Source organism: Punica granatum, chromosome 3, assembly GCF_007655135.1.
Source record: "Punica granatum isolate Tunisia-2019 chromosome 3, ASM765513v2, whole genome shotgun sequence".
Classification (NCBI taxonomy): domain Eukaryota; kingdom Viridiplantae; phylum Streptophyta; class Magnoliopsida; order Myrtales; family Lythraceae; genus Punica; species Punica granatum.
In genome coordinates this window covers 38,016,242-38,038,564 of record NC_045129.1, presented here as the reverse complement: position 1 = coordinate 38,038,564, position 22,323 = coordinate 38,016,242, and the positions used below count along the sequence as shown (strand labels likewise).

General features: G+C 41.6%; 3 protein-coding genes across 3 annotated transcripts; 1 reads left to right on the top strand and 2 right to left on the bottom strand.

Annotated features, from left to right (window-relative positions):
* Positions 1–742: 742 nt before the first annotated feature.
* LOC116201850 (receptor-like protein 4) lies at positions 743–6,536 on the bottom strand. Its single transcript, XM_031533279.1, has 9 exons — positions 6,251–6,536; positions 5,086–6,144; positions 4,822–4,972; positions 4,646–4,717; positions 4,445–4,513; positions 4,250–4,318; positions 1,840–1,917; positions 1,547–1,749; positions 743–1,281 (listed from the first exon to the last, which is right to left on the bottom strand). Exons 1-9 carry the CDS (start codon positions 6,342–6,344, stop codon positions 1,175–1,177), a joined length of 1,902 nt encoding a protein of 633 aa, XP_031389139.1. The 5' UTR covers positions 6,345–6,536; the 3' UTR covers positions 743–1,174.
* A 7,488-nt stretch (positions 6,537–14,024) lies between these two features.
* On the top strand, positions 14,025–15,942 carry LOC116200945 (probable galacturonosyltransferase-like 3). Its single transcript, XM_031531942.1, has one exon. It carries the CDS (start codon positions 14,247–14,249, stop codon positions 15,306–15,308), a length of 1,062 nt encoding a protein of 353 aa, XP_031387802.1. The 5' UTR covers positions 14,025–14,246; the 3' UTR covers positions 15,309–15,942.
* A 311-nt stretch (positions 15,943–16,253) lies between these two features.
* On the bottom strand, positions 16,254–16,889 carry LOC116200617 (agamous-like MADS-box protein AGL61). The gene has a single exon (XM_031531449.1). The coding sequence runs from the start codon at positions 16,887–16,889 to the stop codon at positions 16,254–16,256; it is 636 nt and encodes a 211-aa protein (XP_031387309.1).
* Positions 16,890–22,323: the final 5,434 nt, after the last annotated feature.

Sequence of the window (22,323 nt, the reverse complement as noted above, 5' to 3'; positions counted from 1 at the left end):
ATTACGCTAAGAATAAAATAATTTAAAAATCGAGTGAATTTAGAGAGTTAAGGGATAGATAAATAAGGAATGTATTTCTTTCCCAATACTGCTAGTAGCCGGAGATGCATTTAACAGCTGTAACGTTTGTGGCATGAACTCGCAGTGGTAGAACAATGAAAGTACCAATATCGAATTCGGTACGATCCTTCCTCAAAGAGAGGGTAGAAGCGACGCTGGTGGCCATGGCGTGATGCTTCCTCAAGGAGAGGGCGGAAGCAGTAAAGGATGGCTTGAGTACGGTCAACATGTAGTACATCGAATTTCCTTTCTCGCTTGCTTCCAAACAATTATAGTGCGTTTGGTTTCACAGTTAAAGTAATTATGATTTTGATTGTGGAAAATGATAAATGATTGTATAGTGTGTTGAATTAAAGTTAAAGTTAAATTTTTTGACTTGAGAAATGTGTATTTTTATTGTGTAATGTATTGAATTAAAGTTAAAGTTAAAATTTTTGTGATTTCAACTGCGAAACCAAACGAAACATTACATTTTGGCAGCCTCCAATGACATTTTCATGTTTTTCATTGTAATTCGATTAAATTTCTCAGACTAATTCTCTCTGTTCAAGCTGCTACTCTTAATCCTGAAACACTTTAATTAATAGGTCGTATCTTGTCTCTTACTTATACGATCTCTTGAGCCCTCTAGACCGTCAAATTAATAACACCGCATTCTAGTAAGGCGTAGTATTGAAGTAACTTGGTCTAAAACTTTCCCTTACGAGTGTATAAATATGCATCCCAATCATGGGACTGTACATAACTTATCGGCAAAAGCGCAATTCGTCGTAGCCAATCGAAAGCTAATGTGAATGCATTTACATGTGTAGTTTCATCCGAGACATTGCGTATAAACTGTATGGTTCTATAATGTAATGGAACCGTATATTTCCGTCAAGAACAAAAAAGAGATAATTGTGGAATTTTCTCCGGACCCGATTCGGGAGCAAATTGTTGAGGAAGAAGCCAAGACTCATTGTTGCAAGTTGCATCCCTCTTAATCATCCGGGCCACTTGCCTCGTCTCGTGCTCTTGACATTCTCCATGTGATGGAACTATTTGGACCACCCCCCCGGTGCTCATACTCTCAAAAGCCATTAAATTTGCAGACACCGTGTCCCAAAAATTCAACTCAGCGGTGAATGAAAGGTGACGGGAATCCTTTTGCGTGTTGGCTTTCCAGTTCCAGGACCATGAGGGACTTCTGGCGTTGATACCGGTTCCTCTTTGCAGCAATGGCTTTTATCAGAAAGAACAAAAGCAAAGAAAAAGCTGACCGTAAATTTCCATGCGTTGAATACGCAAAGACGAACATGAAAAGCATAAAACGATTAATATGCTCATGGCTTAAGATCAAATGACTTAAATTTGTAAGCAAAGACAGTACAGAAATATAATTCACATCCCTAAACTAAAATTGTCCGATCATGGAATGAAGATCTGCGGGGTTACTTAAGCCGTGAATGGAGATGGTTTGAGTTATGATACCAGAGACCGAACTTACCCATTAGATCTTGAGGGAACCCAAATTCGTAGTTGTTGCGCTGTCGCCTGATATAGCATGCGTATAGCACCAACAGCAGTAGACTGAAAGCTATAACAGATGATAGGCCGACTCCGACTTTACCCCCAGAAGATAACCCGCCATCAATCAGGGAGCACGGGGACAGAGAAGGTCCACCGCACAAACCTTTGTTACCAGAGAGACTGCAACCGAAAGAAAGGGGGCAACTTTAGATTTAGCTAATTGGCAAGTTCCTCAAGAACTCAAAGACTTAAAATGAAAGCATGACTCACTCGACAACTCCACCTCGGACGCCGACTGTGTAGAGCTCCTCAGGTACTCTCCCTTCCAACAAGTTGTACTGCAATAGCCTGCCAAATTAAAGAAATTGTCACGCTAAAGATTGAAGAGCAACCCCAAGAGTACTTCATGTATTTCATGATGAAAACATAAATTAATAAAACCAAACAGTTATCGATCTGGGCACTCCAAGACTACAGAATGCTCTGAAGAGTAGAGATGCATACGATTAATTTAACAGGCCCAGATGATGTTGTCGTTTCCGGCTAATGTTTTTAATAATTTTGGTTACTTCTACTGTCAGCCATCATTCAGTGCTGACACCCTCACAAGACCATGGAACATTTTGATATTAAACTTAAGCTTGCACGACCAGATGTTTACATCTGCTGAAAACAAACTCGAGAAGGAAAAATAAGTGACCGAGACACCACTATTAGCCCAACCAATATATCAATGTATACTTCAATTTTACAGTAGTGGCAGAACGATATGAATCTCCACATGTTAATCAAATGTTCCAACATAATTCACTGATAAGAACAGTCGGCAATTGCAGAAGCACTAAATTCTCTGTCTCTATGAGATGTCTGGTTTGAAGCTCAACCCCAACAAAACTGAATTGTATTGTGCTGGTGTCTCCACCGAAATAGAGAGGAAAATGATCAAATTAAGTGGTTTCAAGAAAGGCTACCTTCCAGTAAGGTAGTTAGGGGTGCCTTTGGTTCAAGGTAAACTTTCGGACAAGGATTGTAAACCCCTTATTGATAAGATTGTTCAGAGAATCAAGGGATGGGCAGTGAAAAAGCTGTCCTCTGCTGGTCGTCTCCAACTTGTTCAGTCTGTACTTCAGTCATTCATAAACTTTTGGTGTCGAGCTTTTATGCTTCCAAAAAAGGTTATCAAGGGGGTCGAAAGTAAATGTATGTCTTTCCTTTGGAAGGGTAGGGAGAATGATGCAACAGGAGCAAAAGTGAAGTGGGATACAATTTGTCTACCCAAGAAGGAGGGCAGGCTGGGATTGAAAAACCTCCCAAAAGCCTGTGGAATGAGATATATATGGTTTCTAATGAAAAGGGCTGGATCTCTTTGGATTGCCTGGGTCAAGGCTTATATCATCAAGGATAGAAATTTCTGGAGTCTTTGCACTCCTAGCTTTTGCTCTTGTGCTTGGCGAAAGATTCCCAAGCTGAGGGATTGTATGTATCCTCTGATAAAGCATGTTATTGGAAATGGGAAGACCATTTGTTTTTGGCATGACAATTGGCATATTCTCAGTCCTTTGTCCAATATTTTGCAGGAGGGGAGGTACATCTAGATATGGGATCCCAAATGATGCTAAGCTCTCTAGTTTCATTGCTGATGGCACTTGGAATTGGAGGCAAACTAGATGGCCAATTTTGAGAAGTATTCAAGCAGAGATAAGTGCATTTCCAAATGTTAGCAGGGGAGAGAGAGTTGTGTGGCTTGCAGATTCAAAAGGCTATTTCACTGTTTCTAGCGCTTGGAATTCTTTAAGGGATAAGGGAATGAGAGTCCCCTGGTACAAGCTTGTGTGGTTCCCGCCTTGTACTATGAGGCATTGCTTCTTATCATGGTTAGCCATCTTGAACAGGTTGGCTACACTTGGCAGGAGGGTAAGGTGGGTTATTGGACTGAACACTACCTGTGTTCTTTGTAATGGTGCGGAGGAAAGTCGAGATCACATTTTCTTTGATTGCCCTTTTTCAAAGGAGATCTGGAGTAGGATTTTGCAGCTCAATGGGATTAGAAGGGACTGTAGGGAATGGAATTATGAGTCACAGTGGGCTTCTCAGAACCTCAAAGGCAAGCCCATCTATGTAGTTGCAGCAAAATTGGCGTGGCAGTCCCATATTTACTATGTTTGGAAGGCTAGAAATGAAAAAAGCGCACTTGAACATCACTCCTTCGGTTGAGAGGACAATGAATCTGGCGAAATCTGCAGTTAAATGCAGACTTTTGGCTGTCAAGAATCTTGCTGGGAAGGTAGGGAATCTGCAGCAAAGGAATGTCTTGGAAGCTTGGGGAGTTGGCTTATGATTTGATCTGATCTGTATTCTCTTTGCTCCTCTGTATAGGCTTTCTAGTTTTGCTTTAAGCTCACTTTGCACAAGTTTGAGCCTTCTGTCATGGGTCTGTGCACCTATTGTTTTTCAGTTGGCGTGCTTTACTTTATTTGGGCCTGCGTGCTCATAGTTTTGGGGCCTGTGTGCTTCGCTCCGTTTCTTGAAGTTTGAATAAGAGAGCACAGCTTACGGATCGGAGGGGGGAAAAAAAAATCTCTGATTCAAACGAAAAAGGGTGGAAAGATGAAAGTAGAGCTTTCCTTTCACCTTGCACGGAATATACATGAATAATACAAGTTGGCCAAAGGAGACTTACACAAGTTGCAGAGTCGAAGAAGTTAGACTGTCAGGAATGGGCCCGGATATCTGATTGTTTGATAAATCCCTAGCAACCAGAATGACGATCAGATTAGTTATAGCCATAAAATAGTCATGGACAACTTGCTGCCCAAGGAGAGGCGACATGTACAGATTCTGCAAGTGAAGGGCATAGAGCAGCTTCTGCACTTACATTCGAACAAGAGAATTGAGTCCAAGGCCAGAAGGAATGGTTCCCTCCACAAAATTCGTACTCAAATTCCTGATGTCATAACAAATTAGTTCCATGATAGTATCGCAAACGAAAACAACAAGGACAGAAAATCAGAAGCATGCGAATTTGGCTCCAACAGACAGAAACATAAGCCACAAGAAGTTGGCGGTTGATACTTACAAGCTGACCAAATCTGTCAGAAGACTAATCTTGTCGCTGATAAAGCCCCGCAAACCTTGACTTGCGAGATTTCTGAAACACATAGCCAACAGCCATAATTTCAAACGTCAATATGGCACGAAACTACGAGGACAAGGATCAGTGGGATGCAATTTAAGAGAGAGCAAGCTAATCACATCTCGTATATGATGAGGGAAGTCCCATTCTTGTTGGGACGGCATGTAACTCCTTCCCAAGCATCCCAATCGGTCGGAGCGCAAGGGTCACCATTCCAACCCATCCTATCAGGTATACGGAGCGACTCTTTCAATGCCCGCATAGCAATGACTGCAGAGGTAAACGCAACTCATCTCATATATAATCTTTTTATCGACTGCCTGGCTCACTCCAAATTCACCAAAGCATATTTCAAGCAAGATCATGTTAACTAACTTCACTACCTTGCTGTTGATCGGTGGAAGGACCAACGCGGACAATTGCGTAACTCTCAAGACCGCTGATCAAGGGAAAACCGACCACGGGCACGAGCCTCACGCTGAGGACAGAGTTACTCAAGTTCTTCACCACATAATGCCAATCATAAGCCCCGAAAATGCCCGCAGCTTCATATATATCGACACGAGTCACTTTTTTCCCATTCACCACCACATCAAACACCCTCTTCCCGGGTGAGCTCATGCTCGAATCGATCTCCGCGAAATGGAACCACAGCAAGTAGTCTAGTTTCGCATCGACCTTCAGTTCATAGTCCAGAGAACCTTGGTGGACCGAGATCGCAGATTGGTAGAGTTTCATGGGGAAGTAATTGGGCTCCCGGTCGGTCCCCGATATGCTGTTCCGGGTCAAGATCGGGTTAATGAACCTTTGAGATGCCAAGGAGCGAAAATCCGAATCGGACAGCCACGAGCGGCCGAAGTAGTCCGTGTCATTGCTGAAACCGGGGCCCCATTGACCTGACCCGCAATCCAACCGTCCATAATTGACCAGGATGGAGTTGTTACCGATGGAGGCAGATTCATAGGAGAGCGGGTCGACTCGAACGACGGAAAGGGAGCTGATCACCGGCAGGTCAGTGGCGACACTGTAGAAGCAGATGTCAGCCTCGCCGTCCCCGATGAAGGCGAACAGATCGGAGTAGGCGCCGTTCTGGGCAACATCCTCGGGCCAGGGGGAGCGCCAGTTGAAGACAACGGTGCCCTCCACGGAGACGTCGAAGCTGGGTGTACGGTCCCGGCCGTCGTAGTTATCGTAGACGGTGAATGTACGAACGTAGTAGCGGCCGGCGGGGAGGCCCGGGACGGTGTAGCAGTTCTTCTTGCCGAAGGAGAGGGGAGGGAAGGAGCGGAGGGTCTTCTCCTGAGGGAGGTGGAAGAGGAGGGGCTCGGAGACAACGGCGGGGGAGCCGCCGGAGAAGAAGCGGTCGGAGAGCCAGGTGGCGTTGGTGACTGGGTCAGTGGTGTTGGCCGAGCCGCCGCAGTCGATGTGGTAGGAGGTGTTGCCTGCCAAAAAAAAAAAAACATCCAGTGGAAAGTGTGAGTCAGTCAGTGACTGATGAATTACAGCGCAGTGAACTGAAAAATGTCAAAAGCTCGTTCATTTATTTACCATAAGGGAAGGGACGGGGAGGAATGGAGCAGAAGCAGACATGGAAGGTGGAGAAGAAGAGGAGGAAGAGTAGGAATGGTGGCATCATGGCCATGATTTTGAGTGATGGGTATGCAGGGGCGAAGGGTTTTAGGGGGGGCTGTGAGGATAACGTGCAGGGCACGATGTCATGCCATGGATGGACTAATGGAGTGCTTCTCTGTAATTATTATGGTGGGGGAAAAGTTGTAGCAGACACAGAGAGTGGGGAAGACAGACAAATGAAGGGAAGTGGGTGCCGAGATTGGCGGGAATTTGGTGGGGGAAGGTCGTGAAAGAGAAAAAAAGGGAAAGGAAAAAAAAAAGATTGCATCCTAAATTGGACTGATTAAGGCGATTCACTGTCTTTTCAGCACGATTTCGAGCTTTAATATTATAAATGAAAAAAATTTACAATTAAAAGAATCTTATTCTTTAATAAATTGATTATTACGGTATCTAGATTAGTCGAGGTTAATAAGATTTTTGTTAAATACTAAATGGTGTGCTTTGGAAGAAGAAAAAGAAAGAAGATAAACATTGCAGGAACTGAAAAAAGAATACGTGATTTTTTTTCTTTTTTCAAAAGTAGATGTGAAAATATCAATACAGATTCGTTCAAGTAATTTGGCGTTTGTTTATCTTAAATAAAATTTTAAATTTGAATATTATAAATCGAGAAAATTCATGTTGAAATATTTTTGTCCACTCAATGAACCGACCCGACTTGAACTAGATTAGTCGAGAATTATTTGGCTTCCGGATATAATGCTATACATTGAAAAAAATAAATGAAATGACTCTTCAAATATTATTATACAGAAAAAAAAAAAGAATTTAAGCCGTTATTAGCAGTCTAAACGGTATCAGGAGTTGACTTCTGTGTCTTAGCTAAAAAATGGACATAAGGGCGAATTTTAAGGAAAATTGTCTCAGGCTATAATTTATTTGTTCTTTTTCTCGCTAATACTTGTTCTCTTACCCTTAAAAAGGGGAAAAAAAATTTATTACTTACGAGCTTGCTCTTAGTTTGCATTCCTTAGATTTACCTGTCTATAACTCCTAGTCCTCGCGGAATCGCGACCCTTAGAACGGCTCCCAATCGGTTCTCAAAGGATGGATATGCTATTTTAGTTGTTTCATGGTGGTTGCCCGATCGACTTGGACTCAGCACATGGATCTTTTTTGTCCTAGTTCCTGCATAACTTTTTTTTTCCCCTTAATTCAGGGTGTCCGGATTTCGTCCGACTAATTCTCGGGGTTCCATGAATTTCCGGCGGCACACGGAGCTGATAATTACGCCAAAGGTGCTCCGGTAACCCCAAGGGGATTTAAACCCGGATCTCGATGCAAACTTAGGTGCATATTAACTATTATGCCAAACCCGTTGGAGTTAGCTCTTGCATAACTTATTTAGTAGTTATTTCGATCTTTGACTCCGAGTGAAGTCAGTATGAACAAACCACTACAAGAAAAACAATTGATATGTTTAAGTGTAAGATAAAGATGCATCGTATTTTTTTTCCTTACATTAATAATGTGCGAAATAATCAATAAAGTCCTTTTCAAGTACTTTTCATCATTTGTATGTTATTATCATATATTGGAAAAAAAATTATATCTTCGAGTTTTTTACCAAAAACAATCAAATAAGGGCAACTTGCGATTTCTGATGCATGCTATATCTATTCTTTCAAGTTTGCGGTTCGCGATTAATGATTAGTGAAAGTTCTCTTTATAGGTAATGATTAGTGAAAGTTAATTATAAGAACAATGAATAATTCTCTTTTCATTAAACCCTACTTATAATGTCTTCTCGGATTTGGTTCTAAAGTTGGGTTCTGTTCGGAGTTGATCGATCGGGTTTTGACTTTTCAAGAAGGACGACCGCTGCAGTTGTAATTTTATGAATGTGCTTCGCTTGCTGGAGGTGGGGCATGGGAGTTGGACCAGAAAGTGCCCTCTTATATTAATTAGAGAAATTAAATTGCCCATCCCATGTTTTATCGAAAAGAAATATCATATGGAAAATTGGGTTCTAGAATGGATATGTTTATAACAATCAGTGAAATTTAGGACTGAATTTTACCATTGTGGTTATCTAAACATTTTCTCATATTATCATGAATGAATTCAGTAAGGAATCGTGAGAACGGGATCGATGTATACATGAGAATAGACGCGGTTAGCCATTATTAGAATAACTTAACTCTGGACTGGATTACACAAAGAACTCGACTAACAGTAGCGTGAGCTACGCGAGTAAATTTGGAAACAGAAGATCTAGACTATCCCTAAGGATCATATATGTTTCTTTTTTTTGCCCAAACATATCGTTTCCAAACTATGAAATTAATCTTTAGCTGTCCCTTGAAGATGAATACATAGAATACATTGGATACTGAAATGTTCGGCTTACGCTAAAGAAACCCCAATATTTGAATATCGAGAATCTGACATAGCGACAACACCGATGACAAGGAGTCCATGGCCCGACAATGATGGACATTGGATTTGTACGTGATCTTTTGCCGACTATCAGAAGAGAAGAGATTGGTTTTTTTTTTTAAGGAGATTCATAAATCTATTACAATAAAATATAAATTTCAATAGAGCGGTAATCTCACTCAGTGGGGTATTCTTTCATAGAGTACAACATGCTTAGTTACAAATTCTGATATAAATATCAACATATGGTATACATTAATGATTTCGTAATTCTTTCTTCCACGGGTGTTTTGATCTCAACCAAATCGTAAAACTAGTTAAGTCATAAATTTCCAGTAGGCCTATACAATGAATCGAGCATCCTTTTCCGTGTTCGAGCTAAGGGGACTAACCCGAGGTACACCATGTCTACACTCTGCTATCATCTTAAATTTTCATTGGGTTGTATGGATTTGAATACATTTTCGACCCAAAAGTTTAAATTATTAGGTTGTGATAAAAAAAAATCACATATAAATCCAACTATTTTATATGTCTGGCTGACGTAGGATTTTGTATCCCTTATATCCTAATCGAGCTAATATATTTTGTTATCTAACTAATCTACAACGAAGTCAAGGAATGGACAAATAATAGACTTTTCATCCAACTAATATCAATCATCGGTTGTTGGACGAGTCTTCTTTTCCCAAATGACACCCCGGCCGGCCTCAATTTCATTATGGAGACCATCAGTTTCCTAGCCAGCACCTCGTCGTGCATGAATCAATGTTAGGTGGCTCGTTAACCTAAGGTCTCAATGCAGATTCATGTAAATAGCGTCTGGTGCGAATGCCCTTAACCAAGTTGCAGGGACTTGGCCGAACACCATCCGATTGCCAAACTAAAAGAAACGGCCTACTGGTTTTCGCCCAAAAATGATGCAAAAACCAAGCATTTGTTCGACCAAAAAAAAAAAAAGCATTTGAAGTCTTGAAAGGGGTGATGACGTTGCCAAGTGGACCATAATGGTACGATGAATGCATAGCCAATCTCTCTAGGTTGAGCAATGAAGTCTTGACCTAATTTTAGTTGCAACACCCTTTTGGATTCATAAATAGGCGAAATTCTAAGGAACACTTAGAAGAGTATTGCAATTGCTCACTCCCTTGCCATCGGTTCTGTGTGCACCCGAATTTCATCTCGTTGGGACACGCATGCGTGCACTATCGCACGGCTTGGGAGTGTCACCTTCCCGTGAAAACGTGTGACAGACACGGGTGAGAAGGAGTCGCCACTGCCTGTTTACAACCCGAAAGTCGAGGGCCAGTGAGTCACCTGGGTCTAGGAGTACGGGGTACACCTAATTGCTAAGGCATACGGTCTTGCGGAACCCGAAGTTTCGGATTCAGGGGTTCTGTTACATGCGGGCCTATATCCCGCACGCCCTATCGGTACTATAATTTGTCTAGGGTTTGCCGTTTTAGTTATTTACCACTTGATTAAGTTTCGCTCGTCTTACTCGTTTTGACACCGTGAATTAGTAGAAACGATCGATCCAGTTTAAGAGGCAGAGAGAAAAGCGAATTCCCGAGTCGACGGGTCGATCCACCATCCTCGCATTTTGGCTAGCCGAATTATGATGTTTGGTTTACCGTGTGGATCGGACCTGTGAATCATGTGGTTTCGCTGGTCTAAGGGACTCATAGACCGAGTCGATCGATTCCAACTCTCAGACTCTACGCTTGCCGACCGGGATCATTACATAAATGGATGTACAAATAAATACCTCACAATGTACTCTCAAATAATAAATACAAATTACAATAAAATGGATCCCGATCGACTCACGTTCGGCCAATATTCCGCTCGCGCTTACCGTGTGTTTCAAATGACCGAAATTAAAGCAACGCGGACTCAGAGAGCCGGGGGTTGGGTCCAACCGAACCAACGGATGGCGAAAGAGTCACGTGACTCTCTTGATGGGCGTAGGATCGGTTGAGCTCCCGGGTCATGTCCGGCCGCGACTTACTTACCCGATCCGAGTCGTCTTCCACATAGACACTACTATGAGCGAAGCAGTAAGTCGAAACAAGACCCGATTCCGCACGCGGGTTGCGCGCGCTAGGGGTTTGGGGGCGTTGGACCCCGTGATTGACAAGAGAGGGCGTTGGACCCCGTGTATATCGTATCCTAGGGGTTTGGGCTTGACCCGCAATAAATAAACAAAAAACAGACAAAACAACGAAAGTAGACAAAGTAAATGAAATTCGATAAACATGTGAATGCAAGAGAGTTGTGTCTTTTAATGCCGTGTTTACGTGATTAATCTATTCGCGCGGGATTTCGATCAAAGCATATCCAATTATTCACATGTGCACACGAGTAAGCAAAATTAGTCACGACGGAATTTAATTTGGTTAATTTTTAAGTTCGAATAATTAATTAAACCAGTTTTGATGTATTTAATCGATTTAATTCCCTTAAAGCTTAGTGAACATGAGATTGATTCGTGTGAATTCGTTCTCGCTTCAAATAACCGGTTTTCGTCGGTTTAATTAGAACAAAATTTTTTTTATTCCTATTTTCCTTATTCGCATTTTTTTTTCAATTTTTTTTTCACACAACAATAACAAATTATCAACGCAATCATCAAGTTTATTCACAAATTAAGCCCTACGCATGCCACTAAGTCGGGATAAAATACATAGTCTCGGTTTAAACTGGAAATAGGGCAGTCGGACCGGCTGGAGGTGATCTGCACAGTGCAAACCGGCTGGACGGGCGCTAGGCCGAGCGCGGGCGAACTAGGCTGAACGCGTGGGAGTTGGGCCGTGGAAGGGAGCGTTGGGCCGGGAGCGCGGGCGAGCTGGGCCGAGCGCGCTGGAGCTGGGCCGCGGAAGGCAGTCGGGGCCGTGGGGGCAGTGTCTAGGCTGAATCTGCGGGCGAACTGGGTCGCGCATTCCGGGCCGAACTCAAGGCGAGGCGAAACGGGTCGGGCATCTAGACTGGGTCGGGTCGTCTCGGTTGGACTAGACTAGGCCGAATTTGCTGGGTCGGACCTGCGTAAATCGGAGAAAAATGGGCTGAGCTCGTGAGAGAGAGGATGAACGGAGAAGGCGAAGTTGGGCAGAGGAGAGGAATCTGGCGACCGCGAACAGCGGCTTTCACCTCTGGGCGTCGAGGCGACGGCGCGGGAGACGGCGACGAGCACCGCCTGGATTACGCCGTGCTCAGGATGGGCGTCATAAGGCTCGGGTCATTCGGGATCGAGGGGGATTTCGGTTTTTTTGGCGAGGTTTCGAGTTTTTTTGGCGAGGTTTCGAGTTTTTCCGGCGAGGGGTTTCTGAGTTCAATCACCGGAAATCGGGGGAATTGGGAGGAGGGAATAGGGGGTTTATGCTCGGGGGAGTGTCGCAAGTCGGTCTTCAGCGAGGAATCGGAGCGGAACCGAGAGATTTCGAGAGTCAGAGGGGGATCCTAGAGTTGGGAGCTAAGAGAGAGAGCGAGAGCATGACCGTCAGGGAGAGATAGTGGTCGAGGGAGCGTGCCAGGGAAGCGAGCGGTGCCGTGGTGGACGAGCATGTCAGCTGTGGCGGGTGATCGCGGTGGGTGGGCAACCGCGGCGTGTCGGAGGTGGCAAAGGGGGGGGAGAAGAGAAGAGGAGAAGAAGAGGGGGGAGAAGAGGAGAGAAGAAAAGAAAGCGGGGAGGGTGGAAAGGAAGAAGATGAAGAGAAAAGGGGGCGAAGTGGAAAGACAGAAAGAACAAGGGCGAAAATGAAAGGGTCAGAAAGTTCTGACCCGTGTCAGAAATTTTGACGGGCGTCAGACCGGTCTGATGCCGATCTAATCGGTCTGACACCGATCTGATCGTGTGAGAATTTTTTTTTAAACAGATTTAAGAATTTGAATTTGACGGGCGTAAAAATTAAAATTCTCGTCTTTTCAATTAGATGTCGGAAAAATGATCCGGGATCGGCATTGTGTTCAGAGAAATTCATGGATTGATGTTGTGCGATAAAATTATTTTCAATCTCAAATTTTTTCCTAGATTTTGAAAATTGACGTCGATGTACGTGAAATTCAATGACGTCCTAAATAGTATTATTTTTGAAAAATCATAAAACTAGTGTTGAATTAGGAAAATGTCATATTTCCACAAAGTCGTGAATACTCGAGTAATTAATTGGAAATACTTCCATCATGTGTGATAAAATGACGATTTTGCCCCCCTCTGGAGTCGGTGGACCAAAATTGGATGTTGACAGGTTCGTTCGCGTGTGTGTATGTGGAAAAAAATAAAGTCATGGAAAATGTTGCTGAAATTTTGCTAAATTTCTTCACATTGATTGGGCACAGCTATAATTGCGATGGTAACCACCCAAATTAATAGGCACAATCCCGCCACATAATTACGACGGCAAAACTGCAGCCAATCATGTTGATGAAGCATGGGGATGGATTGGGCAATTACGTAAATTCAATTCAATGTGAAAATGAGATAGCAGCCGTTGATTGGCACAGAGTTGGGCCACGAGTCTTGCAGTATTTGATGGGGAGGATTTATATAGCCCGTCCATTAAATGAACACAGCCAGGGCCAGCCACTTCTTTCAGCAGGACAATGTTAATGATCCATTAGATGCTTGAGGAACATTCACTGATCAACCTACCTGGCCTCATCCAATCTTCAATGATCCCCTTCCGTGGACGGAGCAGATTCGACTATTCGACCGGGGACGATCACATTGGGCTAAGGAAGGATGTATGGGAAATCTGGAAATTTTATCGTATACCACCCGGACCAGATCATTCAAGGGGCCTCAAGACTGATGTATGGAGGACAGCTCCTGCTAAATGAGCCCACCATCCAATGGTCTTGGACCTCTTGAATGTCTTCCTCGAACTTCAGGAGCTCCCGCAGAAAAAATCATAGTACTCATCGGGGCCACATGGTGCCACCCGAGAATCGCTGGATCATCTCCAACAGTTTTCGGTAGGCACCATATCCCTAAGGGCTAGTGGTGACTCGAATTCGTAGACTCGCGAGTAAAGATCTTACTATTGGTAACCACACACCATTATTCATAAAAGCACGATGCAACTCACATTGACTATTCTTCTCACTGTACAACAATTAAAGTCTCAGCAGTCAGCATATCTATATTATAATTACGTCTCCGCGACCACTCCAGGAGCTAAAAAGAGAAAATCCAATGCATCCTCACTGGTTGCGAAAGTCAGGTCAATATTCGAACGAGAATTAATTGCAAATAATAGACTAATAACGCATTGTATTTCCATAATAATATAATTTATTACCAATATTGATTAATCCGTGACTTTTTTTTTTTTCTTCCTGGGACAAAAGGTAGTAAAGCGACAAGAAGACGCGTCTGTAGGTTCCAGCCTGGCACCTCGCTAAACGCTCACACGTTCACAATCAGAATCCAACTTTACTTTATCCCCACACTTGTCCACATTCTCACTCACTCACTCACTACTGTGTTTGACCATTACCTCCCAACACTCCCACCACCACCACCACCACCATGATGCCTCCACCGGCCAACCACCACCGGCGCCGCCACCGCTCCTTCCTCTCGCTTGCACTCCTCCTCCTCCTCCTCCTCCTTTTTTTCGTTTCATCCGTTACGGCGGCCGAGCTCCCGGCATTCCGTGAGGCCCCCGCATTCCGGAACGGGCGGGGCTGCCCCAAGGCGGCAGCGCCGGACGGCAGTGGGGACCCGACCATTCACATCGCAATGACCCTTGACACCACCTACCTCCGGGGATCCATAGCGGGGGTGTTCTCCGTTCTCCAGCACGCCTCCTGCCCGGAGAACATTGTCTTCCACTTCATCGCTGTGGCCCACCGACGCCACGACCTACGGCGAGCCGTGACCTCCACCTTCCCCTACCTCCGCTTCCACATCCACCGCTTTGACGCCGGGACCGTCAGGGGGATGATCAGCTACTCGATTCGGAGGGCCCTGGACCAGCCCCTTAACTACGCCCGGATCTACCTCGCGGACCTCGTCCCGGCCGAAGTCCGCCGCATCATCTACTTCGACTCGGACCTGATCGTGGTGGACGACGTGGCCAAGCTGTGGGGCATCGATTTGGGCAGCCACGTCCTCGGTGCGCCAGAGTATTGCCACGCCAATTTGACGAGCTACTTCACCCACAGGTTCTGGTCGAATCCGGCGTTCGCGACGGAGTTTAAGGAGAGGCGGCCGTGCTACTTCAACACGGGAGTGATGGTGATCGACCTGTGGAAGTGGAGGGAGGGGAAGTACACGGAGAAGCTTGAGGGATGGATGAGGACCCAGAAGCGCCACCGCATCTACGAGCTGGGCTCCCTGCCGCCGTTCCTGCTGGTGTTCGCCGGCGACGTCGAGGGGGTCGAGCACCGGTGGAACCAGCACGGCCTGGGCGGCGACAACCTCCAGGGCCTCTGCAGGGACCTGCACCCGGGCCCCGTGAGCCTCCTGCACTGGAGCGGCAAGGGTAAGCCTTGGCTTCGGATAGACTCGAGGAGGCCGTGCTCTCTGGATTCACTGTGGGCCCCGTACGATCTCCTCCGCCGCTCGTCGCTCTTCTCCGACAACTAATGGTGGTGTCGGGGCCGGCGTTTCGCCTTCAGAAATGGTGAAATGATGGGAAAGGGCATTCTGTCTTCGAGAGGATTGCGAAGGGAAGGAAAAGGGTTCCCCCCCCCCCCCCCCCCACCTCCCCCCGGAAGGGAGGTCGCCGCCGTGAGGTCCCGGCCGGACGCGGAGTCGTTGTTTCTGACGGATTGTATTGTGGGGCCTGAGTGGAGACTGGACAGGGTGGATGCTGACGGCCGTTAAAGGTGTCGGGGTAACGGAAGTTACTGTTTATCGCAGGGAATTAATACAACGGCGTGCGAGAAGTCACGTGGGGGAAATGGATAACGGAATTTCACCTGACGGAAAATGGGAAACGGAAACTGTCGGCAGGACACGATGTAGCCTATTTGAAGTGTTCTCGAATGCGTATTTGAACATGATGTAGCCTACTCCGTTGCCAAATAAAAGATAAGAGCGTATGTCAAAATCCAGGGACAATCGGCAGACCACGTAATACCCTCTTTTGGTACTAAAATATTTCGAGTGCAATGGAGACTTCTTGTACATTTTTATATCGTTTTTTCTTTTTCGACATTAAGTTCATGTATGCCTTTCATAATTAAAAAGAATATTGTTTATTGGTCTTAAAGGGAAATCCATTTTGTTTTTTCTTTCGCTTTGGATATGTAATATACTACTAGAGAATCATAAAATAAGGAGGGTGATATAAACAGAAAGCATATTTGATATAATGATTTCATCCTTGACCTAAAATTAAGAAGTTACCGGCTTGATTATCGTCGTACTAAAGGAAAGAGAATGATGGCAACTGATTTTTCGGCATGTACAATGGGCCACTGACTAGGACTCAGTTTTTAGGATGGGGGTTGAGGGAACTTGAGGACCCATTTATCACTGTTAATCCAATGGGCCTTAAATTATTGGACCTAGCCAAGGCCAATTGGATTAGCAAGGCCCAGCACCGGCTTCTTCCCCACTACTTGGATCATTCGCAGTCGTAGGATCAACCATTGGATTAGCAAGGCCCAGGAAACCTAGATCGACGGGGTGGTTCAAGAAATTGCATAAATGTCTATAAAATGTCTCCATGAACGAGTCCGTTTCATGGAGCTCACTCAATGAGAGCTCTTCAAGAGGCTTCTCCCACCATCCGAGCTGCCGGTTCGAGGATGTCCCTTCACTCGTGGCGCGAGTTATCCTCGATAGTGCCCTTCCTCTCTCTTTCTCAGCATCTAGCCGAGCAAGAAGTCGATTAAAGAAATAATTATATATGTCCATCCTTATTTTTTCACTCGCATCAAATAATTGCTGCAACCTATTCTGTGCGGGTGGAGGGATGTTCCTACCTAGGAACTTGTCCGTGACGGTCTGGACTGAGGGGTGCCCGAACGAGAAGGGCTTCCCCGTCGGGGAAAAGACAATAACCCCGACCTCAGCACCACACATAGAGACAAGCTCGCTTGCCTTTTTATAAATGCCTGATCGACGCTTTGAGAATGTGATTAGGCGATCATCGTTGTCCTCGATCCTTTTAATCTCAATCTTTTGTTTCCCTCGGGTTTGCTTGCTAGTGCTCGCCATTATTGAGTTTGATAATGAAAGTGATGATATTTTTTTCTATGAGAGAATGTGATGATGCTTACTCATTGTTCTACTCGTGGTATTTATGGGACTATAGACATATAGTTATAGTAAGTAAAATATGACACACATGGCATGCTAGAAACGGGGTCTTGCATTTTTGCTATATTTGTTTTCCCCCAAAGATTTGGATATTCATTTCCATTCAAAGCATTTCATATTGGCAAAAATTTCGTGAATACACCAAAAAATAAAAGATGTGGAAATGCAATATCATAAGCAAGTTTTAGTAAGTATAGCAATTACTACTGAATTAAATGGGGAATATGAAATTTCATGCCATATATATATGAATATGTGGAATCTGAAATGTTTAGAAGAAAAATATGTATGATTTCTAGAAAGGAGATATTGAAATATTTGATTAGCTAAAATGTAAATGTTGTTGGAATCTATGCTAATGTAATTAATCAAGGATGCAATAAAAGAAGAAGAATAATTCTTCGATAAAAAAAAAAAGAGAATGTTTTGTTGCAATGAGAAGTACTTTTTAATTATTCCTTACTATCATTAAAAATATACTGTCATCAAAACAATTGAATTTATTCTGATTTACAACAAATATGAATACTTTGTTGCAGAGAGAAGTACACTATTTTCTTGACAAAAAATAATTATGGACCATAATTTAATAAGCACTAATAAATAGTAATTAGGACCAAAGGATGTATTGTTGCATTTCTCCATTATTTTCATTGTAAATTTTTAAATTTTAAACAACGTCCATTTAGTGGTTATTTCAATTTCTTTTTTATTCTCAAAGAAATGAAATTCAAAGTAAAAAAATGTTAAAGGAGTACCAATGACACATATTTGTATCGGTAGTTTTTCTGGGTGAATATTTATATCGATAGTCTTAGTATGATAATCAAAGTGATTTTTTCAGAGCTTGGTTCACGTATAGATCAAAATAATATCTTTGGCACATCTTGGAAGGTTTTTGTTTATTTATTTAACTTTGTTTATAAAATTCATGAGCCTTTCCGATGGTTTGGTTTTGAACCCCTACTCCAACAAATAAAATGATAATAAAAAAATTGAACCAATTTGAAATATTGAATGGAAACTCACCTTGAGTTTGTAATTGTGATCGTGAAAAAGATCAATATGTGCGTCTCATATCAAATAATTGTCAGCAATTCTTCCATAAAAAACAAAGAAAGAAATTCGACATTTATATTATGCCATGGTGTTTAGTATCTCAGATTGACAGAGGAAGAAAATGAGATACTTGAAAAATACTGTGCTATATTTAGCACGCCGCAAGGGATAAGTACAACAGAACCATGTCATAATAACATGCCCTTCCAAAATTCAAAGTTTTCCGATTTTATATCTATCTGCATATGTTAACAAATATGTGACTTAGACTCGAATCTAGACTTATGTTTAGAGGAAAAATCTACGTATTTCAAAGCTAAACCTTAATTGCATGGTTCCACCTACCTCGATATTTGATTGACTTATTAATGTATACGCAAGGAATATATATTACGGGCTAATACAATGCTCTCGGCAAACCTATATATGTTGTGTGGACTTAACTCTTTCTATAAATTTCTTACATGAAACTGAAAATAACTCCTTTTGTTGCGATAAGAATAATTTCTCTTTTCTTTCTCAGTGAATTATTTTTCATATTTGTTCTTATTTTATTTCCAGGTTGACTTTGGTGTCGCCTACAAAGGCTCGTTGACTATAAACAGATTATAAAATATTAGAAACTAGTAAAATATTTTTTAGACAATAGAAATAATATTAAAAACCGGGAATATAGTAAAAGAATTGAGCCAAATTTCTCCCTTCTTATTTTAATTTCTGGAATATATAAATTCATCGAACTTTTGACCACAATATATAACCCAAAATTGCAAAAAAAAAAAAAGGAACATTCATGAAAATATTCGGCCCCGACACCATGAACTATTCATCCTAATGGGCCAGAAATTTCTGGGCATGATGGCCCAAAATAAAAATTCAAATGATTTCCTCCCTCGAAATGTCCGTTTGGTGAAATATCATATTCTTTTTTTATAAAGTGAATATCGAACTTGCAACATCTTAATTAGCATGCAAGAGGATGTGTCACTGCACTCCACTCTTTTTTATTCTTGTGTAGCTTCTTGGAAAAGCCCAACTCCACATTATTAAAAAATGACTAATTAAGAGGTATCGGAATTAACTTGCCTATTAATTTAGTAGTATTTCATTCCATATATTTACTGAAACTTGCGTATTGCAACATCTTGGTTAGCATGCAAGAGGATGTGTCACTGCACTCCACTCTTTTTTATTCTTGTGTAGTTTCTTGGAAAAGCCCAACTCAACATTATTAGAAAATGACTAATTTAGAGAAAATGACTAATTAAGAGGTATCAGAATTAACTTGCCTATTAATTTAGTAGTATTTCATTCCATATATTTACTGAAACTTGCGTATGGCTACTAATGAAGTACTAACAAGGACAATATATACATTGTTGCATTCTGGCACATTTTTTGGGTTGGTATGCATGCATATAATACGGACATGAAATTCTAGGAATGGAAATGAAGTTTAAAATCTGGAGAAAACTGAAAATAGTAAGAATGAGAGAGGTTGTTTTTAACATGCCATATATATATATATATATTTACATGCCATACATATATTAATATTATTTGCTTTTACTTGCTATGAATTTCATCGCACAATCATATAAGTACGAGAAAAGACAATGAACGGGCCTCAGGCCACCTTAAATTTCCAAACTCAATCATGGAGGGTACTAGTAAGATGACTCGAGAGAGGCAAAAAAGCAGAGATGAAAAGGATAGAGGATGAAGAGGATTGCCTAGTTGCTTTTCCAAACCGCAGGTCTGACATATATAAGAAGGCAAGTGAACTCGTTATTCCCTGTGTTGTAGAAGTTGGTATTGATATCTTCTCTCAATGGGAAAGCCTTTCTCATTTGGGTGCCCTTCTATCCAGACTGTCACAGACCGATTCCTAAATAGGAATTTCACTTCAGTCACAGACTGCATGATCCAAACCATGTGGTCGATCGATGCCCTTCGAAGAATGAGGATGGACTAATATGGGGAGTACTTCAACAACTGTTACGGTTTTTATGCAGGGAAATGGCACTACGACGGTGAGGGAGAAGTCACGTGGGGAAAATGGATGATGGAATCTCATCTACGGACTCACGGAGAATGGGAAAAGGGAAACGGAGACTGTCGGCAGGAGGCTGGTCAAATTGTACATACGCTCTAGGGATGGCGTTGGAGAGAGTTTGGGATGGCTATATCCATCATAGATTCATATCCGTTAAGAAAAATCAATCATATATCGTTCCCAAATCCATTTCACTAATTTAACGAAAACCCATTGGGAATCCATTTTTCACCTGTTAAAGAGTTTGCGAGAAAAGTTTATATGAAAATGGTTTGATATAATAAAATGTATTCAAATACAAAATATGATTTCTAGACAAATAATGATACGAAAGAAAATAAATCACAACACTCATAAATTCATAATATGTTCGAAAAAAACGAACCACAACATTTATAAATTCATAATATGTTGAAAAATAACAAACAACGGCACTTTCAAGTTCATAATACTAAACAAATATTATAAATACTAGAAATTTGAATTATAATAAAGGCAAACAAAAGAAAATAATAAATATTATTTTGTAAATATGACTAAATATGAAGGGTAATTTAGCAAATTTACACTTAGCGGGTATGGAAAGGTTTTTGAGGTAAAATTCTAAATCCTTCCCAAACCCTACAGGGTTTTAATCTCAAATCCCTAAATCATTTCCATGACTTAACGGGTAAAACCCGTTAAGCACCTATCAGGGTTTGGGACGAGTGAAATACCGTTTACATAAACCCATTGCCTTCCCTAATATTTTGTGATAACATTTATTGATGGTTTTCACATGCAGTATATTTGATTTCTTGTAGCCTACATGGCCAAATGTAAATAAGAATTAATGTATGTCAAAATTCCATGAGAATCGCATAAAAAAATAATTATTATAATAAAATCCATGAGAATCGAGAAAGGGAATGTAATGAGTTAGCATACGTTCTCTCTTATAATTAAAAGATTTTAGGTATTACTGAAACTTGTCATGCACCTTTAGTTACTTCTTTTATTGTTGAGAGTGAAAGAGATTAAAATCCACTCTAGCCATAAAAAGTAAAATAATTTGATTTGTATTGGATTAGGGTTCCACTGTTAGCTCGAACTTTTGCATTTGAGATGTGCTAAAACACATATTAATTCACTAGAAATTTAAAATGATTATGCAATGAGTTTTACGCACTCGTATGGCTCACGTGAAATCAAGGTCAGTATGTTGAGTGAAGTCATAGCACGTCTCATATTAGTCCCCCTCGTTTGAGTACGGAAGAGGAATTTTGACTTGTAGTCTAATCAAGTTGTCCCATGAGGGCGATATTAAGGAGGCGTTTGATTTGTAAATTTGATTTTAGAATCATGATTTTGATTTTAACTCAACACACTACACAACAAAAATACACGTTTCCCAAGTCAAATTTATAATCTCATCTCATTTGTTTTTTTCCACAATTAAAATCAAAATAAAAATCAAACTCATTTTAACTCTAAAATCAAACGCACCCTAAGAGTCAAAAGAAAACAAAGAAAAATGGTCGGGCTTGTATGCAGTTTGAGTTTTACCACCTATCAACTCGCTTTTCGATCAGAAACAGTTCCAAATTCATAGTAGGTCATCTAGAAATCTAAGATCAATTTCAGTATTAAGTCCACATGTCTCTATTATAATTGGAAAAAAAGGTTTTCGAAGGAAATTCATCTTACTTGTTCTTTTGCTTTGAAGATTAGAGAATTATAATATCAAGAGGATAATGTGTGTATATATATATATATACTATTAAACAAGAAGTGATTTCAGGTCCCTAGGGGACCTTTGGTGGCGAGTGGGGTGTTTTTTTCCTACTCGTGCCACCTTTTTTTAAAATTTTCAACAATTTTTAATTTTAAATAGAAAAGAATTATTTTATTCGTCATCAATTTAATTGACTCCTTTCTACTTGCAATATTTAAAATGTCCTAATTTTATTTTCGAGAAAACACAAGGTTACGGCACCTATTGGTTGAGGCTAATACTCTTCGGGTTTGGTTTGGCCATGATCACTTAATGGATTTTGAATTCCTATATTACATGTAAAGTTTTTCACTTAAAATTAGCAGGACCTTTTTATTTGTTTTAAATTTTAATATATTTTTAGTATTTTCTTTATTTGGTTGCGAGTGGGGTGATTCTTTTAACATGCACGACCCGCTACTTTTATTTTAACATTTTTTAATTAAGTATAAAAAGCCTATTTA